The 27,421-nt window shown below is 44.9% G+C and overlaps 2 protein-coding genes across 2 annotated transcripts in view; one reads left to right on the top strand and one right to left on the bottom strand.

Annotated features, from left to right (window-relative positions):
* Positions 1-2,739: 2,739 nt before the first annotated feature.
* On the top strand, positions 2,740-5,729 carry LOC120438466 (H-2 class II histocompatibility antigen, E-S beta chain-like). Its single transcript, XM_039608853.1, has 5 exons — positions 2,740-3,031; positions 4,406-4,619; positions 4,749-4,816; positions 4,898-5,011; positions 5,363-5,729. The coding sequence occupies exons 1-5, from the start codon at positions 2,740-2,742 to the stop codon at positions 5,386-5,388; spliced, it is 714 nt and encodes a 237-aa protein (XP_039464787.1). The 3' UTR covers positions 5,389-5,729.
* A 12,679-nt stretch (positions 5,730-18,408) lies between these two features.
* Positions 18,409-27,421, bottom strand: part of LOC116319865 (disks large homolog 4-like) — a 92,731-nt gene continuing 83,718 nt past the window's right edge. Inside the window, exons 15-22 of the mRNA XM_039608852.1 lie at positions 24,105-24,281; positions 23,805-23,842; positions 21,350-21,397; positions 21,155-21,256; positions 20,907-21,079; positions 20,722-20,831; positions 20,166-20,257; positions 18,409-20,084 (exon numbers count right to left, since the gene is read on the bottom strand). Of these exons, the coding sequence (XP_039464786.1) occupies positions 19,978-20,084; positions 20,166-20,257; positions 20,722-20,831; positions 20,907-21,079; positions 21,155-21,256; positions 21,350-21,397; positions 23,805-23,842; positions 24,105-24,281 (847 nt within the window). The 3' untranslated portion in view covers positions 18,409-19,977. The remainder of the gene's footprint in view (positions 20,085-20,165; positions 20,258-20,721; positions 20,832-20,906; positions 21,080-21,154; positions 21,257-21,349; positions 21,398-23,804; positions 23,843-24,104; positions 24,282-27,421) is intronic.

The raw sequence follows: 27,421 nt of genomic DNA, 5'->3' as shown, positions 1-27,421 counted from the left end.
TTCCAAAAAATAGTAATGTCAAAGTATATTACTGTAATTCTTTACAGTTTTGTACTGTCTTCCTAGGATATCATTCAATTTACATAAGCAGACTGTGATCTTACATGTCAAAGGTAAAACAACATAACATCACTGTAAATATAGTAAAACACAATTTACTTGTCTTTTAAATATATTTTTTCGTACATATGCATATTTAGACCGTAAAAATACATCCAGAAACAGCTAGTTCTCTCCCATCATGCCTTGGGACATGCGCTGCTGTTTAGATGTTCTTGTTTTATTGTTTATGGTTAGTTACTGTTAACTGTTATCTTGAATGTTGTGTCTACACAGTAGTGCAGAGTCACTGACAGTTGTTGTTTTGTAGCAGGATGTCACTCATGTAACATGAGTGACTTCTGTTCTGCTGTTGTTGAAGGTTGAGGCACATGGACACACCTGAAAGTGTTTAAATAAAGAGCTCCCCCTACCAGCTTGGGGTTGAGTAACAAGCTCAATATCTTTGAGCTGATTTGTTAAGATTCTTTTGCCACGATCTAAATCAGTTCACGGCCACGCTGTGATAACTATATATATTTTTTAATAAATGTAGAGGTAGGAATTGCATTAATATAAATCTCAAAGTATTCACAACATGCCTGAACAGAAATAGGCCTCTGCGCCTGGGGTGAGGGTGTGGCCATGAAAACATTGTGATATGCCATTGGATGTTGGGACACATAATAACATGACGCTAAACATCGGCCAATGAATGTGAACTAACAACAACAAGGTCGCGGGTATGGCTGCGACCGCAGGAAAGAATCGTGCATTTTAGTTTTGTTCTGTTCTTCTAGAATATCATTAAAGTTCCGTAAATAGACTTTGACTTCACCTTTCAAATGTAAATTAATGTTAAATCACTGTAATGTAATGAAACATAATTGTCATGATCATTAAATGTATCTGTCTGTACATATGCATATTTAGATTGTTAAATACATTCACAAATGTATCATGATTCCACAAATATCTGTCCTTTATTTGAAAGATTGAACTGTTGGATTCAAATGTAATGCTATGGTAAAGTATATAACATGATCCCTATAAGCTTGTGTTACATCACATAAGTATTATTATCATTGCTAGTTAGGGCGATCGTGGCTCATGAGTTAGCAGTTCGCCTTGTGATCAGAAGGTTGCCGGCTCGAACTCTCTCCGTCGTTGTGTCCGTGGTCAAGACACTTCACCTACTGGCGATGTCCAGAGGGGCCGATGGTGCGATACGGCAGCCTCTCCTCTGTCAATCTGTCCCAGGGCATGCAATCCATTATTAGTTAAACCAACTGTTAACGGTATATTTCTGTACATTTACGTATTATGATTCATATTGCCACATTCATTGACCTTGTTTATAGGTAATTTCATTGTTTGATCACGTTACAATGTTCCTAATTTAATGTCTAAAAGCACTTGGGAAAGGCAGAATCCCATGTAACATTAGCACAACAAACTCTATTTTCACTACTGAAAATGACCATATTTTTATGGGACAGTTATTTTCTGTTATTTCACGGTCGTATTTTGGTGCCCCAGCTGCCGGAATATTACTGTTTTTTGGGGATGTTTTCTTTTCCTATTTATAGATGATTTCACTGTTTAATGACATTAACATGTTCCTAATTTAATGTTTAGCGGCACTTGAAAAAGGCGAGATCCCATGTCAAATTAGCGCAACTAATTGTATTTTCATTATTGGAAATAACCGTATTTTTATGCGGGAGTTATTTTCTGTAATTATACGGTCGTATTTTGGCGCCCCAGCTGCCAGAAGATTACCGTTGTTTTACGATGTTTTTTTAACAGTGTAGATAAGACTGAAGAAGTCACTTGGATGAGTGACGAAACGTTTCTCCCACCAAATGCTACGTCCAGATGAACAAAATCAACTTTTGGAGATTTACTGTCCTGGATGATTGAGAATGCATCAAGACATCTCTCTACTTCATGTATACTCAGCTGACTGCAGGTTTCAATCTTATTGTAGAGGCTAAGCCTATGCTTGAAGCCACCGAGGTGGTCGTTAACGGGGGTGACGCGATGTCACTGGTATGTATGAATTAAGTAAACAGTCAATAAATCCAGCTGTACTTATCTTGTCCTTTCTGTTCTTTATTCCAACACCATCTTGACATAACAGCGCAGCGGTCACAAACTGTTTGCCTTCGTACAATTAACGACACACCTGACGCTGATTACGTGCGTCTACCTTAAATACCTTTACATGAACAAAACAGAAAAAGGTGACCTCTAGCGGCCACATAAGGTATTAACCCAAAAACGGCTCCTACACTTATAAACAGTACATTTGCATAATGAGTGAAACCAGCCCACTGAAGGAACAATGGGCTGTGAGGTCAGTTCCTTCATCATAATTATGCAAACTCCCATTGTTGATCAATGGTCATGGGAATTTGCATAATTATGATTAAGGAACTGACCTCACAGCCCATTGTTCCTTCAGTGGGCTGGTTTCAGTCATTATGCAAATGTACTGTTTATAAGGTTTATAAGAGACTGAAGAAGTCACTTGGATGAGTGACGAAACGTTTCTCCCACAAAACGCTACGTCCAGATGAACAGAATCAACTTTTGGAGAAGTAGACAGATGTATACATGAAGTAGACAGATGTATACATGATCAACATAAGTTATTTGTACATCTGTACACAGCAGCTATGATCAGCTCACAGTCCGATGTTGTGTTTGTTCTCAGATGGGTTCAAAATGTATGTGGTGTCTCGCTGTGACTTTAACTCCACTGAGCCGAAGGACATCAAGTACATGAGATCTTACTATTACAACAAGATCGAGGTCACCAGGTTTGACAGTGATGTGAGGAAGTTTGTTGGATTCACTGAGTTCGGAGTGAAGAAAGCAGAGACCTGGAACAATGATCAGGCATTCCTGGCTGGATGGAGAGCTGAGAAGGAGAGGTACTGCCATACCAACATTGGTGGCTGGTACAGCAACCCTCTGTCTAAATCAGGTGAGTGTGGGTGTCTGTGTGACATCATCAGGTGTTCATGTTGACCTCACTCTGAATCATTTATGATGGACCCACAGCTGCAGGTCAGACTCTGATGATCAATAACTGTAATAAATCACTGACTGTGACACTCTAACCTCAGTCTGTGGCGCTCCCTGCTGGTGAAACGGGCAAACTGCAGCTGTTCGTTATAACACACTGATGATTCATTAACCTCTTTAAGCTCAAATATTGCTCATATTTGTTTTTTTTATATTTCGATATAAATATCTCTAACAGCATGAAGCAGCCTGACAGGTTAATATAACGCTTTTCTTCTATTTCATTTATTTTAAATCAAAAGCCCGTCTGCAGTTTATTTATTGATTCTGATTTTCAGAGCTTGTGTAGCAGCTTCACACCTGCACACATTTACAGCTCAGATCTATGAGTCAGTGTAACAGTGGAGCTATTAAATATACTGAAACAATTATAAAGTTCCCATTTCAACCCGGAGGAAACACACACAGATATTGTCTTATTAAATATTTCATTGGCTATTTTGGCACTTAATGCTGGTATTTATTTCAGCCTTTTGTGACTGTTTGTCTGTGAAAAGCACTCAATGAATAAGCTTGACTTACTTGAATGAAATCAGGTCCCAGCAACAGCTCAGAGGAACATGAGGAGAACCAGCTCAGACCTCCTGTGGAGGGGAAGCTGTCTGAGAGTGGAAACTGATTCTGTGTCTTCTGCTTTTGGGCTATAGATGGCTAGATTTACGAGTGCACATAAATGCACCACGAGTGTTGACCAGGCTGTTCACAGGAGTGACTTCCTCTCTGTGAGCAGGAGAGCAGAGCATTTTCCTCCATCAGCCAGCAGCTGTTTTGTGACCCATCTGTGTTTGACTGGTTGAGCAATATGATCAAATAGACCGACAGAGCGCCCCCTGCTGGCTCTGGATGGTACATTAAACTGAGTGAAAACACTCAGGGTTTATTTATGTGTGGATGAGTTAAGGTGTTAGTTTCTCATCTAGTCTCCATGTGTCAGTTTTTACTTTTAAATCAGCACAGCAGCTGATCTGCAGGAGGAACAGTTCACTGATGATTCAAACTGGTTTCACTCTGAGTCAGCACTTTGCTGGATATTAATAAAAACTGACCCAGGTTCAAGTCTGGTAGATTTTCAGCACATACAGCTCTGCATGTGTTAGCTTATAATAATGATGTTTACAGCTGCTGATGTTTCTCCTCACAGCTGATTCATCATCTGATGTCAGACAGGTTATATGTGACTCTACTGTTGACAGTATCTTTATTAATACACATGAATACAATCATCCCTGATGATATGACATTAACAATAACAGAAACTCATAATATCCTCTAGTTAAGCCGTACGTCAGACTTCACTCCACAACACCTGCTTACAGTCGGCATCCTGCCATGTTGGTCTGCAGCATCTATGACTTCTACCCCAAATACATCAAAGTGAGCTGGCTGAGAGATGGACAGGAAGTCACCTCTGATGTCACTTCCACTGAGGAGATGGCAGATGGTGATTGGTACTACCAGACCCACTCACACCTGGAGTACACACCCAGGTGAGTCCACATCAGGTCCAGGAGCATCATTTCTAATAATGAAACCAGAACAAATTTTATCATGAGGTCTGCACTAAAGTTTAAACATTTAAAGTCCAGATCTAAGAGTCACTGATGTTTGTGTTGAAGGTCTGGAGAGAAGATCTCCTGTAAGGTGGAGCACGCCAGCCTGGAGAAACCTCTAATCACTGACTGGGGTAAATACCTGTCTGTATCTACACACCTGTACACACCTGTCTGTGTATAGACTTGTGTGACTCTCACCTGTGTGTCCTCAGACTCGTCCATGCCTGAGTCAGAGAGGAACAAGCTCGCCATCGGAGCCTCAGGACTGATCCTGGGTCTGATCTTATCTCTGGCTGGATTCATCTACTACAGGAGGAAGGCCCGAGGTCAGAGCAGGACTCTCACTCACAGACCAGTTCATAACACACAGAAATCAGTTCAGACCAGTCCAAAAGTAAAACCAGATTACATTAGCCTAAAACTGGTTTGGATCTGGTTTACGTCAGTATTTTTAATATATTGAAGTTTTAACATTTCGCCCAGTTTTAGAGCATTGCTGTTTATTTTCAGACCCCTGTTAGATAGATTAATGTTTCAAACACAGGTTTTTACTGTTTTTGGAGGACTCTCAGACCTGGTTCAGGCCCTGAAACATGAAACTTTACTGAATCATTGCCATTGATCTCTTTGTTTTCAGCCTGTGTTGGTGACTGTGTCCTCGTCTCTTCTTCTTTCAGGTCGTATCCTGGTTCCCACTAACTGAGCCTGGATCCTGGTCCTGGTTCTGTCTGATGTTATAAAAGCTGCTGCTTCCTGTGTTCAGCAGACTGATGATGATGATGATCTCTGTCTGGACTCTGAACCTGATCCAGGATCTCAGTGTTGTTGGTGGTTGTTGTGGTTTTACTGGGAAGGTTTTGGACCATGTTTCACGTGGACTCTTGTGTTTGATGCTTTATGTGCACCTCTGCTGTTTAATCCATGTGATGTAATCCCTGTAATCCATGTGTCTGAATGATTTGGGTGTTTCTGCTCATCTGATTAACACCGATCACAGATTTGTACTGGAGGTCATTGTTCCAAAATAAATGACTCAAACTTTGAGCTGTGTGTTTGTTTACCTGCATCCTGTTAATGTATTATTGTCACAGAAACCAGTCTGTAGACCAGTTTTAACCAGTTTAAGTAAATAAATAAATACATTATCCATCCATCCATCCATTTGCTTCTGCTTATCCTTTTCAGGGTCACAGTGAGGCGCTGGAGCCTATCCCAGCTGTCATAGGGCGAGAGGCAGGGACACAGGGACAGACAACCATTCGCACTCACATTCACTCACACATTCACACCTAGTGGCAAATTGGATTATCCAATTAACCTATCCCCACAAGCTGCATGTCTTTGGACGGAGTAGCCGGAGGGAACCCACGCAAACACGGGGAGAACATGCAAACTCCACACAGAAAGACCCTGATGGGGGAATTGAACTCAGGACCTTCTTGCTGTGCAGCAACAGTGCTAACCACCGTGCCACCGATAAAAATAAATAAATAAAATAAAATTTTAATTTTATAGCACCTTTCTAGATGGGAGTCCATGTGTCTTAACCTCAGTGCATGACCTTACTCTGAGTCATCTGTTACCAGGCAGAACTCCACTGCAGCCGGTTGCCGAACACACAGGCCTCTATTCAGTTTCTAAGTTATGTGTGATGTATTGTAAGCATGTATGCAATTCTTTCATAACTCAAGGTCACTTTACTCAATAGATCAGTCGGACCTCGCGCCGCTGAAGCTTCCGACCATCAATTAATTGACCGGGCTTCAACTCTTTAATTAGCACAACAATGCAATGTGTATAACATGAATACAGTTGCACCTGCAATGAAAGATTATCATGTGATTAAGCTACCACCTGAAATACAGACTTTAATGTAACCTCAACAGCTTCAAAAAATGTGTCGATGAAATGATAACTAATGCAACATGAATAGTAACAGCAAAATAATTTTCTAATCTCTACAAATCACAAAGTGCTGCACATAAGATAACAAGTCATAAAAAAAGACTGAGTATGATTTTTACCTAATAAGTAAATTTGTGACGCACACACAATTAGATTTATACTGAATATAAAAATAACTCATAATCAGGTGATAACAAATTGGTCAAAGTTAAACATGTAAACATATATTTAAAATTAATATTCTGTACCTTTAAATGAGCCAACAAAGTCCTTTCATTATTCATTTTAACATTGCTGCTGTTTTAATGTTCAGATAATGATGTCAGGGCAAAATGATTAAGTCCAGATTTCTGGGTGGATATGATATCAATGAAACCAGGCATGAACATTTTATCAAGAGGCCGGGGTTTATCCAATAACACTGAATTACAGGATTAAAGCAGAGATAAATCACAGGATATCAGTTTGTGTACAACAATGAATGTCACGTGACATTCATTGTTGTACACAAAGTGAATATGTCACTGAACGTTGTTTGAACGATTGTTCAAACAACTGAAAACAACAAAAGGATTAACACTGAAGTGTTTAAAACTGTTAGGATGCCTGGGTCGTTGACCCGGAGTTTTGAGTTTATTATATTATTTATTGTTTCTAGTCTTTACTTTCCTTTATTAGAGTTCAGTCTTATGGTTTAGGGAGGGATGACCTTATTAGATTAACTGATGAAACAAGGGCTCAAAGGGACAGCGCCAGTCGTGCCCTTAACCGTTCATACATTTGTGTTCCACGTGAACGCCAGGTCCAAGTCTTTACGGGGGAATGGGGAAAGGACGGGAGGTCTGTTGAAGAATTTATTGAAGAGGTTGAAAGAGTGACAAGGTCCAGAGAACAGAGCACAGAGGAACAGTGTGATTTTATACTTTCATTGTTGCGTGGGCCAGCACTTGAGGAAGTGAGGTTATGTATGAGGGGTCAATCAGTTGGGCCAAGTGATTTATTCGCCTATCTAAGAAATGCGTTTGGTGCGAGGCGTAGTGTCACACAGCTCCTGCAGTCTTTTTACAACCGTAAGCAGACAGATGGAGAAGATCTCTGTGATTATTCCCATGCACTTTCTCAGATACTGAGCTCTGTAGTAAAAGAATGCCACTCTGAGGCGTGAACTAAGGAAAATTATCAGGGAGAGACCACACTCTAGTTTGCTAGAGGTTAGGGATGAAGCTCGGGGGGATGGGGGATTACCAATCTCATTCCACGAAAGGGTTGAGAAGCCATATGGTTCAATCAGAAGCCTTAGAGGCCCAATGCTCGGTAACTAAAACAGCTCCAAACAACGATCCCCCTTCAGTGTTAGAAGAAGTGCAACGGGCTGTTGCCCACCAGGGAGAGCAGTTAGCAGAATTAGGAAAAGCACTGACTGCACTATCAACTGCTGTAGGGGAACTGTGTAGACGTGCCCCACAGACTCCCCCAGACCCCAAGCCAAGAGTTAAACCACAGCCTGCATTTACACCTGATGGGAAATGTCGACAAATCAAACTCGGGTATGTAGGACTGTAGAAATCAAACTACAGGGAGAGGAGGTATCATGTCTCCTCAACACTGGCAGTCAAGTGAGTACCATCTCAGAGGGGTTTTTCAACAAACAGTGGTCAGCAGAAGACACAAATAACCTTCTACCTTTGAATGGCTGAAGATCACGGCAGCTAATGGACTGGAGATACCTTATGTAGGCTATGTGGAGCTGGAAGTAGAGGCGATGGAGCGGACAATCCCAGACAGGGGGTTTCTTATACAAAGAGATTCAGCACAGTCTTGCTCTGTGCCTTGTCTCCTTGGAATTAATGTAATTAAAAAGTGCCAAGAACTAGTACATGGAGAGTTTAAAACCACAATGAAGGGTAACCTTGACAGTAACTGGAGGCAGGCTTTTCAGCGAGTACAAACGGTTAGTGTAGCAAACAGACTTTTCATGTGCCAGGCTCGCTGGGAAAGATGCTGTCCATGACCTGGTCTCATCTGCGGCTACCATCATGGCCAAAGGGCTCAAAACTGTCAGTGAAACAGGTCCTTTAATGCTACTTGAACCTGGCAATGCCCCTTTACCTGGAGGTTTGGTAGTTGTGCCAACCTTGATAACATCAGAGAGGCATATTTTTCCTGTTCAGGTCATGAACTTCTCTGATGAAGACATCTGGTTGCAACCCAGGACTAGACATGGACTTTTGACTGAGGTTGACACTGTAGACAATGACCAGTTGTGTAAAGTTCAGTTTCAGAGAATTTCAGCAGATACAGATGAAGTGAGCGTAAGCACACAGCCTGAATCACCCACAGATGTTCAGTCCGTTCTACATAAACTTAAGGTTGGTGGCACTACAGACCAGCAGGCACAACTAGCTTTGCTGCTGGGAAAATACTCATTTGTATTTGCAACAGAAGATGAAGACCTAGGGTACACAGACAAAGCGCAACATGAAATACACCTCACAGATGTCATACCTGTGACACAGCCCTACAGATTGATTCCCCCCACACAATACAATGAAGTGAGAGAACACATTGGCAAGTTGTTACGGAGGGGAGTAATCATCGGGGCGACCGTGGCTCAGGGGGTTGGGAAGGGCACCTGTGACCGGAAGGTCGCCGGTTCGATCCCCGGCCTCTATGTCCTGGTCGTTGTGTCCTTGGGCAAGACACTTTACCCTACCGCCTACTGGTGTTGGCCAGAGGGGCGATATGGCAGCCTCGCTTCTGTCAGTCTGCCCCAGGGCAGAAGTTTGTGTGAATGAATAATGGCATTGTAAAGCGCTTTGGGTGCCTTGAAAAGCGCTATGTAAATCCAATGCATTATTATTATTATAATCAAAGCGAGTTCTAGCCCATATGCTTCCCCAATAGTGCTAGTCAGAAAGGTTGATGGTAGTCTGAGGCTGTGTGTTGACTACAGGAAGCTCAAATCAAAAACCAGGCGTGATGCTTTTCCCCTCCCAAGAATCGATGAGAGCTTTGATGCGCTGAGGGGTGCTAAGTTCTTCTCCACAATAGATTTAGCAAGTGGGTATCACCAGGTAGCCATGCACGAACGTGATAGGCCCAAAACAGCATTCACAACCCCTTTTGGCCTTTATGAGTACGTAAGGATGCCTTTCGGTGTGTGTAACGGGCCCGCAACTTTTCAGCGACTCATGCAGGCTACAATGAGTGACCTCATTTTCCAGATGCTTCTTGTGTATCTTGATGACATTTTAGTTTTTTCTGAAACATTTGATGAACATCTCCAAAGACTTGAAACTGTACTCAGACGCTTGGCTGAAACTGGTCTTAAGGTGAAGCTCGAAAAATGTGCCTTTCTTCAGGACACAGTGAAGTTCCTGGGACACCAAGTGTCAGCTGAGGGGGTGGGGACGGACCCATCCAAAGTGTCTGCTGTTAAAGACTGGAAGGTCCCAACCACTGCCAAAGAGCTCCAGTCTTTTTTAGGGTTCTGTAGTTATTACCGGAGGTTTATCAGAGGTTTCTCACAGACTGCAGGGCCACTACATGACCTGGTGAACAAATGCTTAAGTGCAAAGAGATCTGGATGGGCAGGCTGCCATTTTGATGCAATGTGGACTCCCACGTGTAGTTCAGCTTTTGAGGGGTTGAAGGAAAAACTTACCTCTGCCCCTATTCTTGGTTTTGCTGATTTCACACAGCCTTTCGTACTGGAAACAGATGCCAGTCAAAATGGTTTAGGGGAGGTATTGTATCAGCAACAGGGTGACACAAAGCGAGTCATAGCCTATGCCAGTCGCCGGCTACGCCAGGCTGAGAGGAATGACCGTAATTACAGCAGCACGAAGCTAGAGTTACTAGCTATGAAGTGGGCTGTTGCTGAGAAATTTAGGGGCTACTTACTCGGTTTGAAGTTTGTTGTGCTCACTGACAACAATCCCCTTTGCCATCTTAAAACGGCTAAGTTGGGCGCAGTAGAGCAGAGATGGGTCGCCCAGTGGTCAGTTTTCGATTTTGAAGTGAAGTATCGACCTGGCAGTTCTAATGCTGTTGCAGATGCCCTCTCAAGGCAGAAGTTTGCAGGGGAGCCGGAGGCTGATCCAGATTCAGAATTTGATGACTGTGTCCCTGTCTGCAGCCTGGTAAGGCGAGGGACTGCTCTGGAACCAGATCTTGTAGTTAAAGGTCTTGAATGCTATGAGGTGAGACAGATACGTGCTTGGGAATCAGGCTCAGGAGTGGTGGCAGAGCAAGGAAATACTCCTACACTCCCAGGCTACACCAGAGAGGAATTATTAGCATTTCAGGGCAGTGATCCTACCATCACAGGGTTCAGAACTTTTTGGGATCATGGAACGAAACCTAGTTACAGGGAAAGACCAGCCTTATCCAACCTGGTGAGACGACTTTTAAAACAGTGGAACCTTATTCAGGAAAGGGAAGGTTTGTTGTACAGGGTTGTTCCAGAGTCCCTCCGTGGGCCAGTATGGCAGTTGCTTTTGCCTGTTTGCCTCAAAGGTCAGGTCCTAGAGAGTGTCCACAAGAAGATGGGGCACCAAGGGATTGAGCGCACGGTGAACCTGCTAAGGGAGAGGTGTTTTTGGGTAGGTTACTATGAGGATGTGGAGAACTGGGTTAAGAACTGTGAAAGGTGTGTCTTGTCTAAGATGCCGCAGCCAAAGATTAATGCCCCCATGCAGGCATTTCTGGCATCTAGGCCATTGGAGGTAGTAGCTGTGGACTTTACTGTCCTTGAACCAGCATCAGATGGTCGGGAAAGTGTGCTGGCTCTGACTGACGTGTTCACAAAGTTCACACAGGCGTTTCCGACTAAGGATCAGAAAGCCGACACTACAGCTAAGGTTTTGCTCAGGGAATGGTTTATGGAGTCCCAGAAAGACTCCACTCAGATCAAGGACGAAATTTTGAGAGCGAGATTATAGCAGAACTTTGCAAGTTGTATGGTGTTAAAAAAGTATTCCAAGTTAGCTGAGATTGCTGTGGAATAAGATAACCTTTATTAGTCCCACACGTGGGAATGGAAGTGTTTATAAAAATGTATGTAACACTTCCACTTTTTTTTAAAGGAGCCTTGTGTGATTTAGCTCTTTGTATTTTCTTCTGCACAGACAGAGGCCACTGTCGTATTTTGTATTTTATTTCATTTCCTTTATTCCTCGTATTGTATTGGCCCATTTTTGTTTAATCAGTTATTCTGTTACTTTGCCACGTTACCTCTCGTGTTGTCGATGTTCAGTACGAGTCCATATGGCTGCTGTTTGACAAAAGTAAAGGTCAAAGGACATTTTTTGTTTATTCAGTCGTCATTGACAATAAAACTGCACATTAAAAACCCCAGTAATTGTGTCCTGTGTGGCTAACCATTTCCCAGGCTACATACAGACTGGTTATTCGAAAGGTAGGTCAGATATTTTATTAGAGGTTCAGCAAACTCTTTTCAGGATACATATGATAGGTCTGTCAGTAGTGTTTGTATGGGTGCCGGCTCACTATGGGGTAAGGGTGAATGAAGCAGCAGATAGGTTAGCAAAGGAAGCCACTAATCATGAGACAGTTGATCTGGCGGTGAATTTTGGTCAGGAGGAAGTAAAGAGTATTATTAAGCTAGAAATGAGGGGTAGATGACAGAAACAGTGGGAAGAAGACAGGAGGGGAAGGTGGTTATATAAAATTCAAAGGGGGGTGGGAGTGAGGAGATCCACTAGAAGGAGTAGGCGAGAGGAGGTGGTGGTGTCAAGACTGAGGTTTGGGCATACGGGTTTGAATTCCACACTGTTCTTGATAGGGAAACATGCCTCAGGGAAATGTGATTATTGTGGAGAGTATTACCGCGGAAGCACTAGCTGGTAGTCGGGCCGTACGCGTGTCCTTGTGCAGTTGAACATAATCCACAAAGTCCGCTTGTAGTTGAAAAACAAACAGGCAAACATTTATTTCCACAGTCTTGAAACACAGTAATCCGTTTGAATGTTCAGTTACACTGCAAACACGTTAAGAAAACTGTTTGACTCCACAGCTAGTTAGAGCCCCGTTACTCCACACTCTCCGTCGTGAACGCTCCCCCCGTGCCCAGTTATCATGTATTAAAGGAACAGTACGTAAAAATTAAATAAGGAAAGAAAATACAATTTAACTGTAAATATTACGCTAAACAAAATTATAAAGTAAAAACTGAAATTACCCATTATCTTACACTTATCCTTATCCAAAATAATTCAAATTATTAACAAATATACACTCTGTGCAATCCAAGTAAAGTAAGAGGTGATTAGACCTTTATCTTAGACAGAGAGGATGAAACTTTGGAGCATGTTATTTTGCAGTGTCGTAATAATACAGTAGAGAGGAGACGATTGGTCCAAAATCTCAGTAGCATTGCTATGAAGCTTGATCTTGTAGGGTTATTACAGAAGGAGTCGGGGGATAAATGTTATCAGGCTTTTTTTCAGTTTTTGAGAGAAGAAGAAGAAGAAGAAGTGTCCGTGTCGCGGACCACGAACAAGTCCAGACACTTTTCTTTCAAGCTCCTTAGACTACCCTCATCTACCCTCATCTTGCTGTGTGTTCTGTCTGCGTGAGCTTATTTTGTATTCTCAGTTTTGTTACCCTTTGGAGTTCAGCATTGAAGCTGTTTAAGTTCACGTTTGTCTCCTGAGTCTGCACTTTGGGTCCTTTTCCTGCCTGCACACAGCCGTCACACAACAGAAGATTGCGACCAGAACATGGACCCCGCAGACTCTTCAGCCTTTTAGTTTAACGCTGAGATGGAGCGGATGATTAAGCTTCTTGACCGCATTGCCCAGGCCAAGGATCTGAGGACCATGGCGGACGGGCTAAGCACAGTAGATGCTATCATTCGGAGCAACCCTCGGCTAACTCAGTTTTCTATGGACACTGTAATGGGTAGCTCCATAGCTGCCTGGAGGGAGCAGGTCAGGGCTGGCGAGCTTGCTCTCTCTATCTCTATCTCCACCGCCACTTCTTTACCGCTGCCCCAGGACAACACACACTCTCCACCTGCCTCAACACTACCACGAACTTCCTCTCGCTCCCCACGCCAGCCGGGACCTCATTCGCCTGCCTTTTTCCTGGTGGCTATGTGGTCGGAGGATGAGGAGGAGGTCTCCATTTCTCCACCGGTTCCTGTTCCCTCATCCTGAAGGAAACGGCACCCTCGCCACCACCACTCCTCTCCTCAGTCATCTGTTCTGCCACCTGTTCCTGCTGAAGGGTCCGAGGGGCCCGTCCGGTCTTCGTCTGTTGTTCCTGCTGGGTGTTCTGGAGAATCGCTCCAGCTGTCTTCCGTCCACGCTGAAGGGTTTGAGGAACTGCTTCAGCCGTCTGTTCCTGCTGAAGGGTCCGGGGGGCCCGTCCGGCCTTCGTCTGTTGTTCCTGCTGGGGGTTCTGGAGAATCGCTCCAGCTGTCTTCCGTCCACGCTGAAGGGTTCGAGGAACTGCTTCAGCCGTCTGTTCCTGCTGGAGGGTCCGAGGAACTGCTTCAGTTGTTTTCTGTCTCCGCCTGGGGGTCCGAGGGGCCCGTTCAGCCTTCTGCCTTCGCTGGAGGGTCCGAGGGGCCCGTCCAGTCTTCGTCGCCTGCAACAACACCATCTGTCACTCCCACACTGTCGCCTGCAGCGCCACCACCTGTTCCTCCATCTGCAGCTCCCACGCCGTGGACCTGCCTAGTCGCCACCGCTGCCCTCTGCGCGGCCGGCCTCCGGACCTCCTTCGCCTGCATCGCCGCCGTTGCTTTTCACACGGTCGGCCTCCTGAACTGCCCGGGTTTGGACTTTTGTGCTGTCAACCTCCAGGCCGGCCTCCTGAACTTTTTTCGGAACTGTTTTACTGGCCGCCTGTACCTTTTTTGACCCTTTTTTGTTTGTTTGTTTGTTTTGAGTTGTTTTCTGGGCTCCTGTGTTTGCTGTTTTGGTTTCTGGCTCCTTGCGTTTCGTTTGTTTCGAAACGGGCCTGTTGGCTGAAAACTGACAGGCAGTCCAATGATTTTAGAGAACACTGATGCAGTGTGCTGCAGTCTGTTCCTGTTCTGAAGGCTGAGGGAGTGGAACCAGCAGGTGATGGAGAAGGTCACGATGCTTTCCAGGAAGGCATAGTAGAAAGTCATCATGATGGATGTGCTGACTCCAAAGGAGGTGAGTTTCCTAAGGAGGTATAGCTGTTGGTGGCACCTCCTGAGAGTCTCCTCTGTGTTGGCAGAGAATTTCAGCAGGTTGAGAGATTTAAAAAACAAATTAAAACGTACAGCTCTGCTATCAATCTCAACATAAATAAGGACAGGAGAGTAAACAGCAGTGACGTTTGTAGGGTTACTGAAGTTGGGCTGCTTGGTATATAATTATGTGCTATGTGAATGCTAGCAACACAGCTATGTTAGCATAATATAAACAGTGAGGCTGGAGGGCGAACGCTAACAAACTGAGGACTTAATAAAAGTTAACATGAGGGCTCCTGATGGTTAGGGACAAATGCAATCACATGGCAGGATGCTGAGATAATCTATCCACAATACGAGGTTAGTCATTAATATTCTGCTGCATGGGCTGGGCTGTAGTTACATTGTAACGGTCTAAGGAGCTTGGAAGGAAAAAAAAGAAGCCATCTATGTCTACTGTGAGCGACCATCTTTGAACAGAGGCAGTGGTTTACGACACCACCTGTCTGCCATCTATAATCCAGTTTGAGATCCCTTCCCAGACGCCTTAACGCCAACTCACATCCTGGGCCATCTGACCTCAGGAAATCACATGATAGGGTGGGGCCAGGTTTCACAATGAGCTCACCTTAAACCCTGGCTGATTGTGACCCACACCTGTCTTCACACCTTGGTTCATGTGATTAGGTAGAGGATCAATAGGGGGTCCTTTGTCCCTCTTGGAGCAGGGCTCTAGAGTGCGACCAATTTGGTCATAAATCCCAAGTCGCACCAGTGCCACCAATTGTTTGAGTAAAATAAAAAGAAAAGTCTCTGCAATTCTGAAAGCCTCCGTGTGGCCAACAACAGACACACATTATGCCCCTATCGTGGTCTAAACCAATCAGAGATAGTCAGGGGTGGGACCTCTCTGATTGGCTGTGGTCCAGTTGAAAGTGCAGGTGGATAGAGAGAGGTGAGTAGCTTGAATGAAGCAATAAAGCTCAAAAACTATTTCAACAACCACCAAGCAGCAAATGAGAGCAAATAAACAGATTCTGCACAAAGACGTAAACACAGAGCGGACCGATGCATCAGAATCAGCTTTCTCTTTCTTGGCTTTCTCACCCGACGGCCCGTACCTGGATGCGCCGTCGGGGCTGAAAGCCGACAGCTCACTGATTCTGATGCGTTGGGTCCGTGCTTTGTGTTTATGTCTTTTTTGCGCTCCATTCTAAGATGCAGGTTTTGTCTCTCCAACCAAAATTCACTGAACCAGCAGCAAAAGAAAATCCAAACTATGCTTCACATTTGATAAACATCATCATTAATTCACTGTGACTTTTGCTGTTTTGCTTCCACCATGACAAAAATCACACTTCATGCACATTATTCATTAGCTTGTTTCCCACCAGTCTACCTTTGTTTACAGCGCTGTCGGCCGCTGTCTTTGTTTTTTTACTTAAATGACCTTGGACAAGAATATACTAAAGAAATGTAAACTTTTTAAAAATTATGCAAAATTGAAGATTATTTTTAGGGTTATCTGCTATAAAAAATCAGGCCAGGATAATCTCCTTCATGTTCTGTTTTATCCTCAGTTACTTTGACACAAAGGCATCTGCTGTGATGCTCACACCTCTGATGGGGTCTGACATCTATTTTCTTTTTATATGCTTCCTTTAACTGGTATCATTCAATCTTTTAGCAACCTGTCTTATCATTTTTATGCTGATGACATCCAGCTCCATATGTCCTTTAAGCCTCATCAGCTGGATAGGCTGTCCACCCTAGTCCAGTGCTTAACCCAGGTTTCTGATTGGCTTTCAAGCAACTACCTTGTTCTAAATACTAACAAAACCGAGACCATGATCATAGCTCCTCCTGAGCTACATTCTAAAATCAGTCAGGTTCTTGCCTCCTTCTGTCCATCTGTCAAGTCAAATATTCGAAATCTCGGAGTAATATTTGACTCTTCTCTGGGCCTTGACTCTCATGTAAAATCTTTGTCTCGTTCCTGTTTCTATCATTTAAGAAACATATCTAAACTGCGACATATGGTTTCTTCAGCTGAACTGCAAAAACTCATTCATGCATTTGTGTCATCACGCTCAGATTATTGTAATTCCCTGTTTACTAGCTTGGATAAATCATCTCTCTCTCGCCTCCGGGCAATACAAAACGCAGCAGCCAGACTATTAACTCGTTCTACCAAACATGTTCACATCACTCCCATCTTATATTCTTTACATTGGCTCCCAATAGAGTTTAGAATTCGCTTTAAAATTCTTGTTTTAACATACAGAGCACTAAATGGCCCCAGATTATTTATCCAAGCTTCTTATAAAATACACTGCTGCTCGTCATCTCCGCTCACAGACTCAAAGTCTCTTAGTTGTTCCCCGTACACGACTGAAGACAAAAGGGGACAGAGCCTTCCAGTCTGTTGCACCAAGGCTGTGGAACAGTTTACCACTACAGTTACGTTTGCTTGACTCTGTGGATTGTTTTAGAAAACAGTTAAAAACTTTTCTGTTTTAACAAGCCTTTTGTTGATCTCTTCATATTTTATATTTTTGACATTATTTACATTTGATCTTTTATATTGTGTACATTGTCTATTGATTTTATTGTTTATCTTCATATTTATGTACAGCGCTTTGTGATTGTTTATCTGCGAAAAGCGCTTAATAAATAAAGTTTACTTACTTACTTACTTACTTACATCTATCAGTGCTGATAAATGATCAGAATTATAATATTTTTTCTACAGAAACTGTTGTGGTATCCAAACATGCAGCTTTTTAAGACTACACCACTATTACTGTTCATTCTGTAGCTTTTAAACCTTTTAAAATATTTAACTTGTTAGTTTTATTTCCATTCCAATGAATGGAGAAATTTTTAAATCCTCTTTACACTCAACTTACTTTGTAACCTTCAGCATACATACAGTTGGCACTAATAGGGATCATTTCTGTAGTAGAAAACGACCTGTGATTAGATTCATAGATTACCTGCAGATTGTTGGTCTGCTGAACAGGTTTCGTGTGAGACATGTTCACTCATATTTAACACCTGTGGTTAAACACGTGTAGGTCCTCAGCTCCATCAGTATCTATGGTTCCCATGATTTTCAGCTGATGGGCGGAGTCAGCAGTCAGCTGTGCACGAACATGCAGGATCCAACATGGACGAGACTCACACTCAGCTTTTATAAGGAATTTATTTCAATATTTCAAGAGTTTCATTTATAACTAATTCATGTCATTATACAACGAGCTGTTCATCAAACCATCTCAACTCTGTGTGTGTCTGTGTGTGTGTATGTGTGTGCATAAATGTGTGTGTGTGTGTGTGTGTGTGTGTATGTGTGCATAAATGAGTGTGTGTGTGTGTGTGTGTGTGTGTGTGTGTGTGTGCGTGTGCATAAATGTGTGTGTGTGTGTGTGTGTGTGTGTGTGTGTGTGTGTGTGCGTGTGCATAAATGAGTGTGTGTGTGTGTGTGTGTGTGTGTGTGTGTGTGTGTGTGTGTGTGTGTGTGTGCATAAATGAGTGTGTGTGTGTGTGTGTGTGTGTGTGTGTGTATGTGTGCGTGTGCATAAATGAGTGTGTGTGTGTGTGTGTGTGTGTGTGTGTGTGTGTGTGTGTATGTGTGCGTGTGCATAAATGAGTGTGTGTGTGTGAGGCAGGCTAATCAATACTCAGATTTAATGATACATCAGTGTTTCTGTCAGTGCTCACAAACTAACGTGACCTCAGGTGACCCCGCTGAGTGCACGTGTGTGTGATGATATTACATCATCTATAAGTAGGATTACTTTCATTAAAATAATTATTATTATTCACACGACCCTGATATTCAGTCTGGGAAACCCCGCTGGAACCCATCTACACCCAAAGCACTGTGGGTAACAGAGTCCTGTGAGCGGGACACATGCCCCGCCCCCTCACGCTACCCCAACCTCAAGCTTTAGCTCCGCCTTCCCCTCAGCAGGTTAGTTTCACAGTCTCCACCCTGCCATCTGAGCAGGGAATCATGGGTATTGTAGTCAAGCACACACCCACAGCCAGCATGTCTGGCCTGGATCAGCTGAGACTTGTGGGTAATGTAGTCCTTCTGTGCTGTAGACATTTGTGGGTGGAGTTTATCCATCACCACAACTGGGAAGTGTTGGTGCTGCAGTCCAGACGTTTTTGCTTAAAAATGGAAGTGTTTCAGTCCAAACTGTCCATCAGGACGGGATTATGGGAGCTGTAGTCCATATGAGGGCTGTTCAGTGTTCAGCCAAGAAGGATTGTGTGCGTTTAGGTCAAGACAGAGGAGGATTATGGGTCATGTGGTCCAGCATAAAGTTGGTGCAGTCAAAACCAAGGAGGACTGTGGGTGGTTCAGTGGAAGCAGAAAGAAAGACAGGGAGTTGTAGTCCAAGGAGTTGTAGTCTAAACAAAGGGTGGTTTGAGGAGTTGTAGTCCAAACACAGTGCAGTTTAAGGAGTTGTAGTCCAAAAAAAGGGTGGTTTGAGGAGTTGTAGTCCAAACACAGTGCAGTTTAAGGAGTTGTAGTCCAAAAAAAGGGTGGTTTGAGGAGTTGTAGTCCAAACAAAGGGTGGTTTGAGGAGTTGTAGTCCAAAAAAAGGGTGGTTTGAGGAGTTGTAGTCCAAACAAAGGGTGGTTTGAGGGGTTGTAGTCCAAACAAAGGGTGGTTTGAGGAGTTGTAGTCCAAAAAAAGGGTGGTTTGAGGAGTTGTAGTCCAGGCAGAGGAGGACAGTAGCAGATGAAGTGTGGAAAGGGAGCATGTCGGGGTGTAGAGGTGCAGGCAGAGGAGGATTGTGGGTGTTGTAGTCCAGTGGTTGTTTGATACTTTAAGCCCTGAAATAGACTGTGTGTTTGAGCCCCATCGTTTATTTACAGTCACACAAGTCTGTATGTACACTACACACACACACACACACCATCTTCACATCACACAAACCAATAAATAGATAAATAAATAAATAGCATGATATAAATACTTCAGTACCAGCTCTACAGGCTCTGATTCATTATGTACTGATAATAAACCAATCAGCTGTGAGTCCTCGTCTCAGATTAAAAACATCCTGATCCATCAGTGCGCCCGTCACCCTGCCAGAGAAGAAATCAAAAACCCGCTGGAGGGAGGGGAGGAGCCTGGGCGTGACATTAACAGCAGTTCCCGTGAAGACGGTCGGCCAATCAGAGCCTGTCGCGTGCGGGGACCCAGATGTAGGGTCCGCTCTGCTCCTCGATGACCACTTTGACGTGGTGGTAGACTTCCTCGAAGCTGTCGCCGTGCACGATGGCTGGAAGACAGGCAAAGATGGCATCAAACCCCGAGACGCTCGTACGTTTCACACGTGAACTTTATTTAGTTATGGTTTCACCTGTGAAGCACTCCAGGAAGTCCTGCTCCAGCTTGATGGCTCGATCCAGAGCTTTCCTCGCCTGCTCCTCCGACAGGCGCTTGTTCAAGTCTCTGCACCAATGTCACACATGTTAATTTTCACAGTGACATCACAATGCTCTGTGACTCCGCCCACAAAACCATAACAGTTAGACGGAAATCTTTAAAAAAAAATTTAATTTAAAATTTTAATTAATTTTCTATTAGAAAATGTAATTGAATGACATTTGAGATTTTCATGTTTGAATTTTAATTTACTTTAAGAGTGACAAATTAAGAGCCCCTCCCTAAATCGCAACCTGTGGTGTTGGGGGCTTGTTGTCCCCTGGTAGGGTCTCCCGTGGGGGCCCAGCTGGGCACCCACACTAGAGTCTGTGGGACAACTCGTCTATCACCAAGTGGCAGATGTCAGAATCTCATCTGTGCTTTTTGCAGACCTCTGTCTGTTACTGGATCTGGGAGGTTGGTCTGATTTGACCTTTATGGGCGGAGTCAGAGAGCAGTTTGGTCTGACCTCATGTCAGTGTTAGACTCACAGGATGTTCTCCAGCGACCGCGGTCGGATGAAGATAGCGATGGGGTGGAGCTGTGCCGCCTGCAGCCTCCTCACGGCGTTGGCCGACACATCCAGGATGCAGTGCTTCCCCTGCACACACACACACACCGTCACAATGCTGCCACTGTGGGAGTGGAAACAGTCACTGTGGGAAAGTGTTGTCACCTGCTCGGCCACCTGTCGCACACTCTGCACCGACGTCCCGTACAGGTGGTTGTTGTACTGCCCCGCCTCGATGAAGCGGTGCGACTGGATGTCCCGCTCCATCTGTTCCCGTGACGCCACAAAGTGGTAGTCCCGCCCATCCACCTCGTAGTCCCTGCGAGGGCGAGTCGTATCTGTGAGAGAGAGAGGCATACATTAGAAACCTGTCTGTTCAGTTCCTGTTGGACCACCTGTAGGCGGAGCCTTACGGGGAACGCAGGAGCCGAACTTGTCGGGGAACTCGGACAGCAGGTCGTCGTTGACGCGGTCTTTGGTGGGTCCCAGGATGATGATGGGGCGGGCGTAGTCCACTGAACACACACACAGAGGTCATGTGACCCTCAGTCAGAGGCGGGAACAGTTTGAGTTACAGTCTGGGGTCAAAGGTTACTGGTGACACTGACCTTCAATCTGAGTGATGAGCTCGTAGCTGTGAACGAAGCCTTCTCTACCTGCAAGAAGAAGAAACACCTGAAAACACAGGAAGTGACATCATACAAAGATTTGACCCATGACGGGGACTGATGATGAGGAGGGTCTGAGTTACATGAACCCTCAGTTTGACTGAGTCACGTGGTTAGAAGTGAGTGAGGTCAGAGGTCACTTCCTGTTGTCAGTCTGGAGGTTCCTGTGATGCTGTGATGAGGTCAGAGCTGATGGACGTCTCTGTGTTTCTGAGTCTGAGTGACTTCCTCTGGATCCTCACAGAGGAGCAAACAAGAAGTAGATACTTCCACTTCCTGTATCTTCAGCACAGGCTGCAGGTTTTATTTAACTTCCTCACACTGAACGTGGAGCGCTTCGATGAATGACCTCTGACCTCTTCCTGTTCCTGAGCTCTCAGGTTCCTCCTCAGGTCAAACTATCATGTTATGATCCAATGTTGTCAGAGTTTTGTTTTATGCGTGACTCCTCCCACCAGAGGATGGCTGTGGGTTTTTTCCCCCTTTCTCTTTTAGGCATTGGACACCTGGGCGTGCCTGCTGAGTAGTTGGGTGGAGTCTCTTCCTGTCCTTGGATTGGATAATTGGCTAACCACCTCCAGTATTTAGCTACCCGATGACAGCCACTGGCCCTCTCTACTAGCCTCCACCATCCAACAAATAGCATGTGCTTTTGATTCGTTATGGTAAATGTGATGTGCAAGTATAACCGTGTGTCTGGTGTTGTATTTTGTTCACCTTGTATATATGGTTCACTGCAGCAGCCTAGTAGGCGTGAGAAGCCATTTTTGTTGATTAAGTTTTCTCCTGTTTTTCATGTAGAAAGTTAGGTAAGTGAATTGTCGTTTGTTTGGTTTTCATTTTGTGTAGGAAAGCGTAGGGACCATTAGGGAGTTTTGTTATTTTTGGCACTGCTCACTGCTGAAGCAAATAAATGGCTGCTTATGTCTGTGAAGGTTCTCAGTCATCCAGGTCATCGTAGTCAAAGGAGTTTGCAAAGAAAAGCGTCTGGACTTCTTTGAGTTGCTTGAAGACGTTTCACCTCTCATCCGAGAAGCTTCTTCAGTTCTAAGGTCAAATGGCCGAGAGTCCCAGATTTAAACCCAGTGGGAGTATCCCCCCAAGGAGGGACAAAGGACCCCCTGGTGATCCTCTAATCACATGCGCCAAGGTGTGAAAGCGGGTGTGGGACCTAATCAGCCAGGGTTTCGGGTGAGCTCATTGTGAAACCTGGCCCCACCCTATCATGTGATTTCCTGAGGTCAGATGGCCCAGGATGTGAGTGGGCGCAGGCGTCTGGGAGGGAACTCAAAACTGGATTATAGACGGCAGACAGTTGGTGTCGTAAACCACCGCCTCTGTTCAAAGATGGTCGCTCACAGTGGACATAGATGGCCTCTTTCACTCCTCTTTCAAACCATCTGTCCTCTCTGTCCAAAATGTGAACATTGGCATCCTCGAAAGAGTGACCTTTATCCTTAAGATGCAGGTGGACTGCTGAGTCTTGTCCTGTGGAGGTGGCTCTTCTATGTTGTGCCATGCGCTTGTGAAGTGGCTGTTTGGTCTCTCCAATGTAGAGGTCTGGGCATTCCTCGCTGCACTGTACAGCATACACCACGTTGTTCAGTCTGTGTTTTGGAGTTTTGTCTTTCGGGTGAACCAGTTTGTGTCTGAGTGTGTTGCTGGGTCTGAAGTACACTGGGATGTCGTGCTTGGAGAAAACTCTCCTGAGTTTCTCTGATACACCGGCTACATAGGGGATGACAACGTTGTTGCGTCTGTCTTTCTTATCCTCCCTCGCTGGTGTCTGATCTTCTTTTCTGTGCCTCTTTGCTGACTTTATGAACGCCCAGTTAGGATAACCACATGTTTTCAGTGCTTCCTTTACATGTGTGTGTTCCTTCTTTTTCCTTCAGGCTTAGAGGAACAAGTTCTGCCCGGTGGTGTAGGGTCCTAATTACTCCAAGTTTGTGTTCCAGAGGGTGATGGGAGTCAAAGAGGAGGTACTGGTCCGTGTGTGTGGGCTTCGGTAAACTTCAATGTTGAGGTTGCCATTCTCTTCAATGTGCACGGCGCAGTCCAGGAAAGGCAAACAGTTATCCTTAGTGTCTTCCCTGGTGAACTTGATGTTTTTATCCACGGCGTTAATGTGCGCAGTGAAGGATTCCACTTCTTGTGTCTTGATTTTGACCCAGGTGTCGTCTACATATCTGTACCAGTGGCTGCTTAGTATTTTAGAAGATACTATTGTTTGGGTTCCTGCTTTGGTGGAGCGGGAGTGGGCCAATTTCTCGTTGCGTTCAATACTCGCCTAGACAAAGAACGTAACAATCATCACAGGAGTGTGTGTGGAGGAGTCACTGATTAATAACCACGCCTCTTCCTCCTCCTCTGTGTGTGTTACTGGTGATTTTACCTTTGCTCTTCATCCGTGACCACTCCTTCCTCTCCACTCTGAAACACACACACACACACACACACAGTTTCATTGTGTTCATTGTGTATTACTGTCTCTATCTTACAGTATAAAGCACCCTGAGGTGATTTCATGCTGTATAAATAAAAATGAATTAAAGGAGGAATACAGCACACTGACACTGATCACACACCTGTGTGTGTGTGTGTGTGTGTGCAGCATTCACAGACCTGTGTGTCGGTGTGTGTGTGCAGCATTCACAGACCTGTGTGTCGGTGTGTGTGTGCAGCATTCACAGACCTGTGCTTGGAGGGGATGTAGCCCAGCTCCTCCAGCTCCCCCTGCTGGTTGACCCTGCGTGCCTGCCACCACTCGTCGTCGGCGCTGTCGATCACGTGGAAGACCTCGCCAAAGTTAAAGTCCAGCGCCTGAGACAGCACACCGCAGTCCCACTGCTTATCGTAGTCGAAGAGCGCCCTGTAACACACACAGCACACCATGGAGAACGCTGCTCATCGCCTCTGTGGACCTCAGGAGGTCATGTGACCGCCTCAGACTCTCAGCTGACTGGGAGTCATTTAAATTTTTCATATCTTAGTGAGGACATCATTGACATATAGCTCACCCTAACCATCAAAAATGAATCTGTACCCATAACTGTAACACTAAAACCACATTTTGAGTCTCAAGCATGTCTTCAAACTCGTGGGGACGGCATCCTGTCCCCATAGTGGCTGTTGGTCCCCACAAGTATAGTAGTATTTAAATGCTGGTCCTCACAAAGATATATAAACATGTACAGACACACACACTATGTATTTGTATATAATGTATAATTAACTAACAGTTATGCATTCTAAACTGTATAAATACAAATACATACACGGCTTATTACAGCTCAGACTATTCATACATTAGTTATATATGTTAGTTAAGATGTGTGGGGATCAGGGAAATTAGTTTACTGCTATTGTTCATATTACCATTGTATTAATAATTAATATTGATATTGCATTCAGATGTTTAAACAGTGTGTGTGTCTTTCAGTGTGTGAAAGACTAAGTTGCAGGCTGACAGGAAATAACATGTTTTTGCAGAAGTGAAACTAACCAGAGGGGAAGTGACTTGGGGCCTGAGCGAAGGGCCTGAATCTATTCAGTTTGCTTGGTAACAGATGACTCAGAATACGTCAGGGAGTAGACTTTTAAAATGTCTTGGTTCCTCTGTAAAGGGTGCATTTTTGTAGTTGCTATTTTGAGGAGCTGTTTGGATGATGTTATTTGAATAACCAGGTTATTCATTATTATCCTTCATTCATTTATATCTTTTGATTAAGCTTTTAGTAGAGGTTCTTGATTAAAACATTTATTCAGTAGATTACATATACATAGTTTCAGTTGGGTTATTACACATATGAGTTGGCTTCTGTTTGGTGAGAGGTCATAAGTTTAGTTGGTGAGGTCAAGACAGACACACACACACACACATACAGTTAGAGAGAATCATTTATAGGTGAAAGTTTAATTATCTTTTGCTTGTAACTGCATTTTGTGCTTGCATAAGTGACAGTTTGTTCGAGGGCGTGAGTCTGCTTTTCGAGACATAAGCGAAAGTGGGAAGTTCAACAGGAAGCATCTGGCGTGGAGACGGAGACAATGTTCTTTTTAAATGAGTCAAAAGTTGTCAACAGAACATTTTGTGATTTTGAAACCTCTCCGTTTATCACGACCGGGGAACAAACGAAACCTGAAGAAAGTTTCACCAAAACTCCACCAACACATCCATTTCAACACTCGTGGAGACCGGCTACTTGACCACTGCTACACCTCTTTCCGGGATGCGTACAAAGCCCTCCCCCGCGCCCCATTCGGCCAATCAGATCACCGCTCCATCCTGCTCCTGCCCGCCTACAGGCAGAAGCTGAAACAGGAAGCTCCAACCCTGAGGGCGGCGCACCGTTGGTCGGACCAATCGGAGTCTACGCTGCAGGACTGTTTTGATCACGCGGACTGGGAAATGTTTCACGTGGCTGCTGATGACATCGATGAGTACACAGACTCAGTCTGCGGGAAATGCGTGGAAGATGTCGTCCCATCCAGAACAGTTAAATCCTTCCCAAATCAAAAACCCTGGATTAACAGAGATGTTCACACGGCAAACGCCAAACGTGAGTACAGGGACAGGGTGGAGCAACAGTTTGACAACCCTCGGAGTATGTGGCAGGGACTAAACACAATCACAGACTTTAGAGGGAAAACCAGCACACCGCAGACCACGGCCTCTCTGTGTGAGGATCTAAACGTATTCTACGCTAGATTCGACACAGCGAACACCATGAGACCGGACAGTGTGCGCACCGCGGATGACGTCAGTGCGCACACTGTGTCTGAGGAGGATGTGCGGAAGTGCTTCAGGAGAGTGAATGCACGCAAAGCTACTGGTCCGGACGGGATTCCCGGCCGCGTCCTCAAGTCATCGCGTGGCTCAGCTGGCTGTAGTGTTTACACACATCTTCAACCTTTCCTCTCTCTGTCTGTAGTCCCAGCCTGCTTCAAAATGGCCACCATCGTCCCTGTACCCAAATCCTCCACCATCTCCTCATTGAGCGACTGGCGACCTGTAGCCCTGACCCCATCGTGAGCAAATGCTCGAGAAGCTGGTCAGGGACTTCATCTGCTCTGCACTACCCGACTCACTGGACCCTCTACAGTTCGCATACCGCCACAACAGGTCCACTGATGATGCCATAGCCCTGACACTCCATGCTGCCCTGTCACACCTGGAGAGAGAGAGACACGTATGTGAGAATGCTGTTTGTAGATTACAGCTCAGCATTCAACACCATCGTTCCTCGAAGCTGGACAGGAAACTGCAGGATCTAGGACTGAGCAGCTCCTCTGCAGCTGGATCCTTAACTTCCTGTCTGACAGGACGCCAAGTGGTCAGACTGGGCAGCATCACCTCATCCCCATCACACTGAACACTGGTGCTCCACAGGGGTGTGTACTGAGCCCTCTCCTGTACTCACTCTACACCCACGACTGCACGGCCACTAACAACTCCAACATCATTGTGAAGTTTGCGGGACGACACTACAGTGGTGGGTCTTATCACCAACGGTGATGAGACGGCCTACAGGGAGGAGGTCAGCGCCTGACCCACTGGTGTCAAGACAACCATCTCACCCTCAACGTCGCAAAGACAAAGGAGTTGATAGTGGACTTCCGGAGGTGCAGAGGAGTACACACCCCATCACCATCAACGGCGCTGCTGTGGAGAGAGTGAGCAGCTTCCGCTTCCTTGGTGTACATCTGGCTGAGGATCTTACGTGGTCAGGACACATAAACAAAACAGTGAAGAAGGCGCAGCAGCGCCTCTTCTTTCTCAGGAGACTGAAAAGATTCGGCATGAGCCCCGCATCCTCAGGACCTTCTATCGCTGTGCCATTGAGAGCATCCTCACTGGATGCATCACCACCTGGTATGGCAACAGCACGCTTACAACCGCAAAGCTCTCCAGAGAGTAGTGCGGTGTGCTGAACGGATAATTGAGGTGAGCTTCCCTCCTCCAGGACATCTACAGGAAGCGGTGCCTGAGGAAAGCGGGAGGATCATCAA

The sequence above is a fragment of the Oreochromis aureus genome, linkage group 3, assembly GCF_013358895.1.
Source record: "Oreochromis aureus strain Israel breed Guangdong linkage group 3, ZZ_aureus, whole genome shotgun sequence".
Taxonomy (NCBI): domain Eukaryota; kingdom Metazoa; phylum Chordata; class Actinopteri; order Cichliformes; family Cichlidae; genus Oreochromis; species Oreochromis aureus.
Note: the sequence above shows the minus strand (reverse complement) of the source record. Positions and strands in the feature narration are given on the sequence as shown.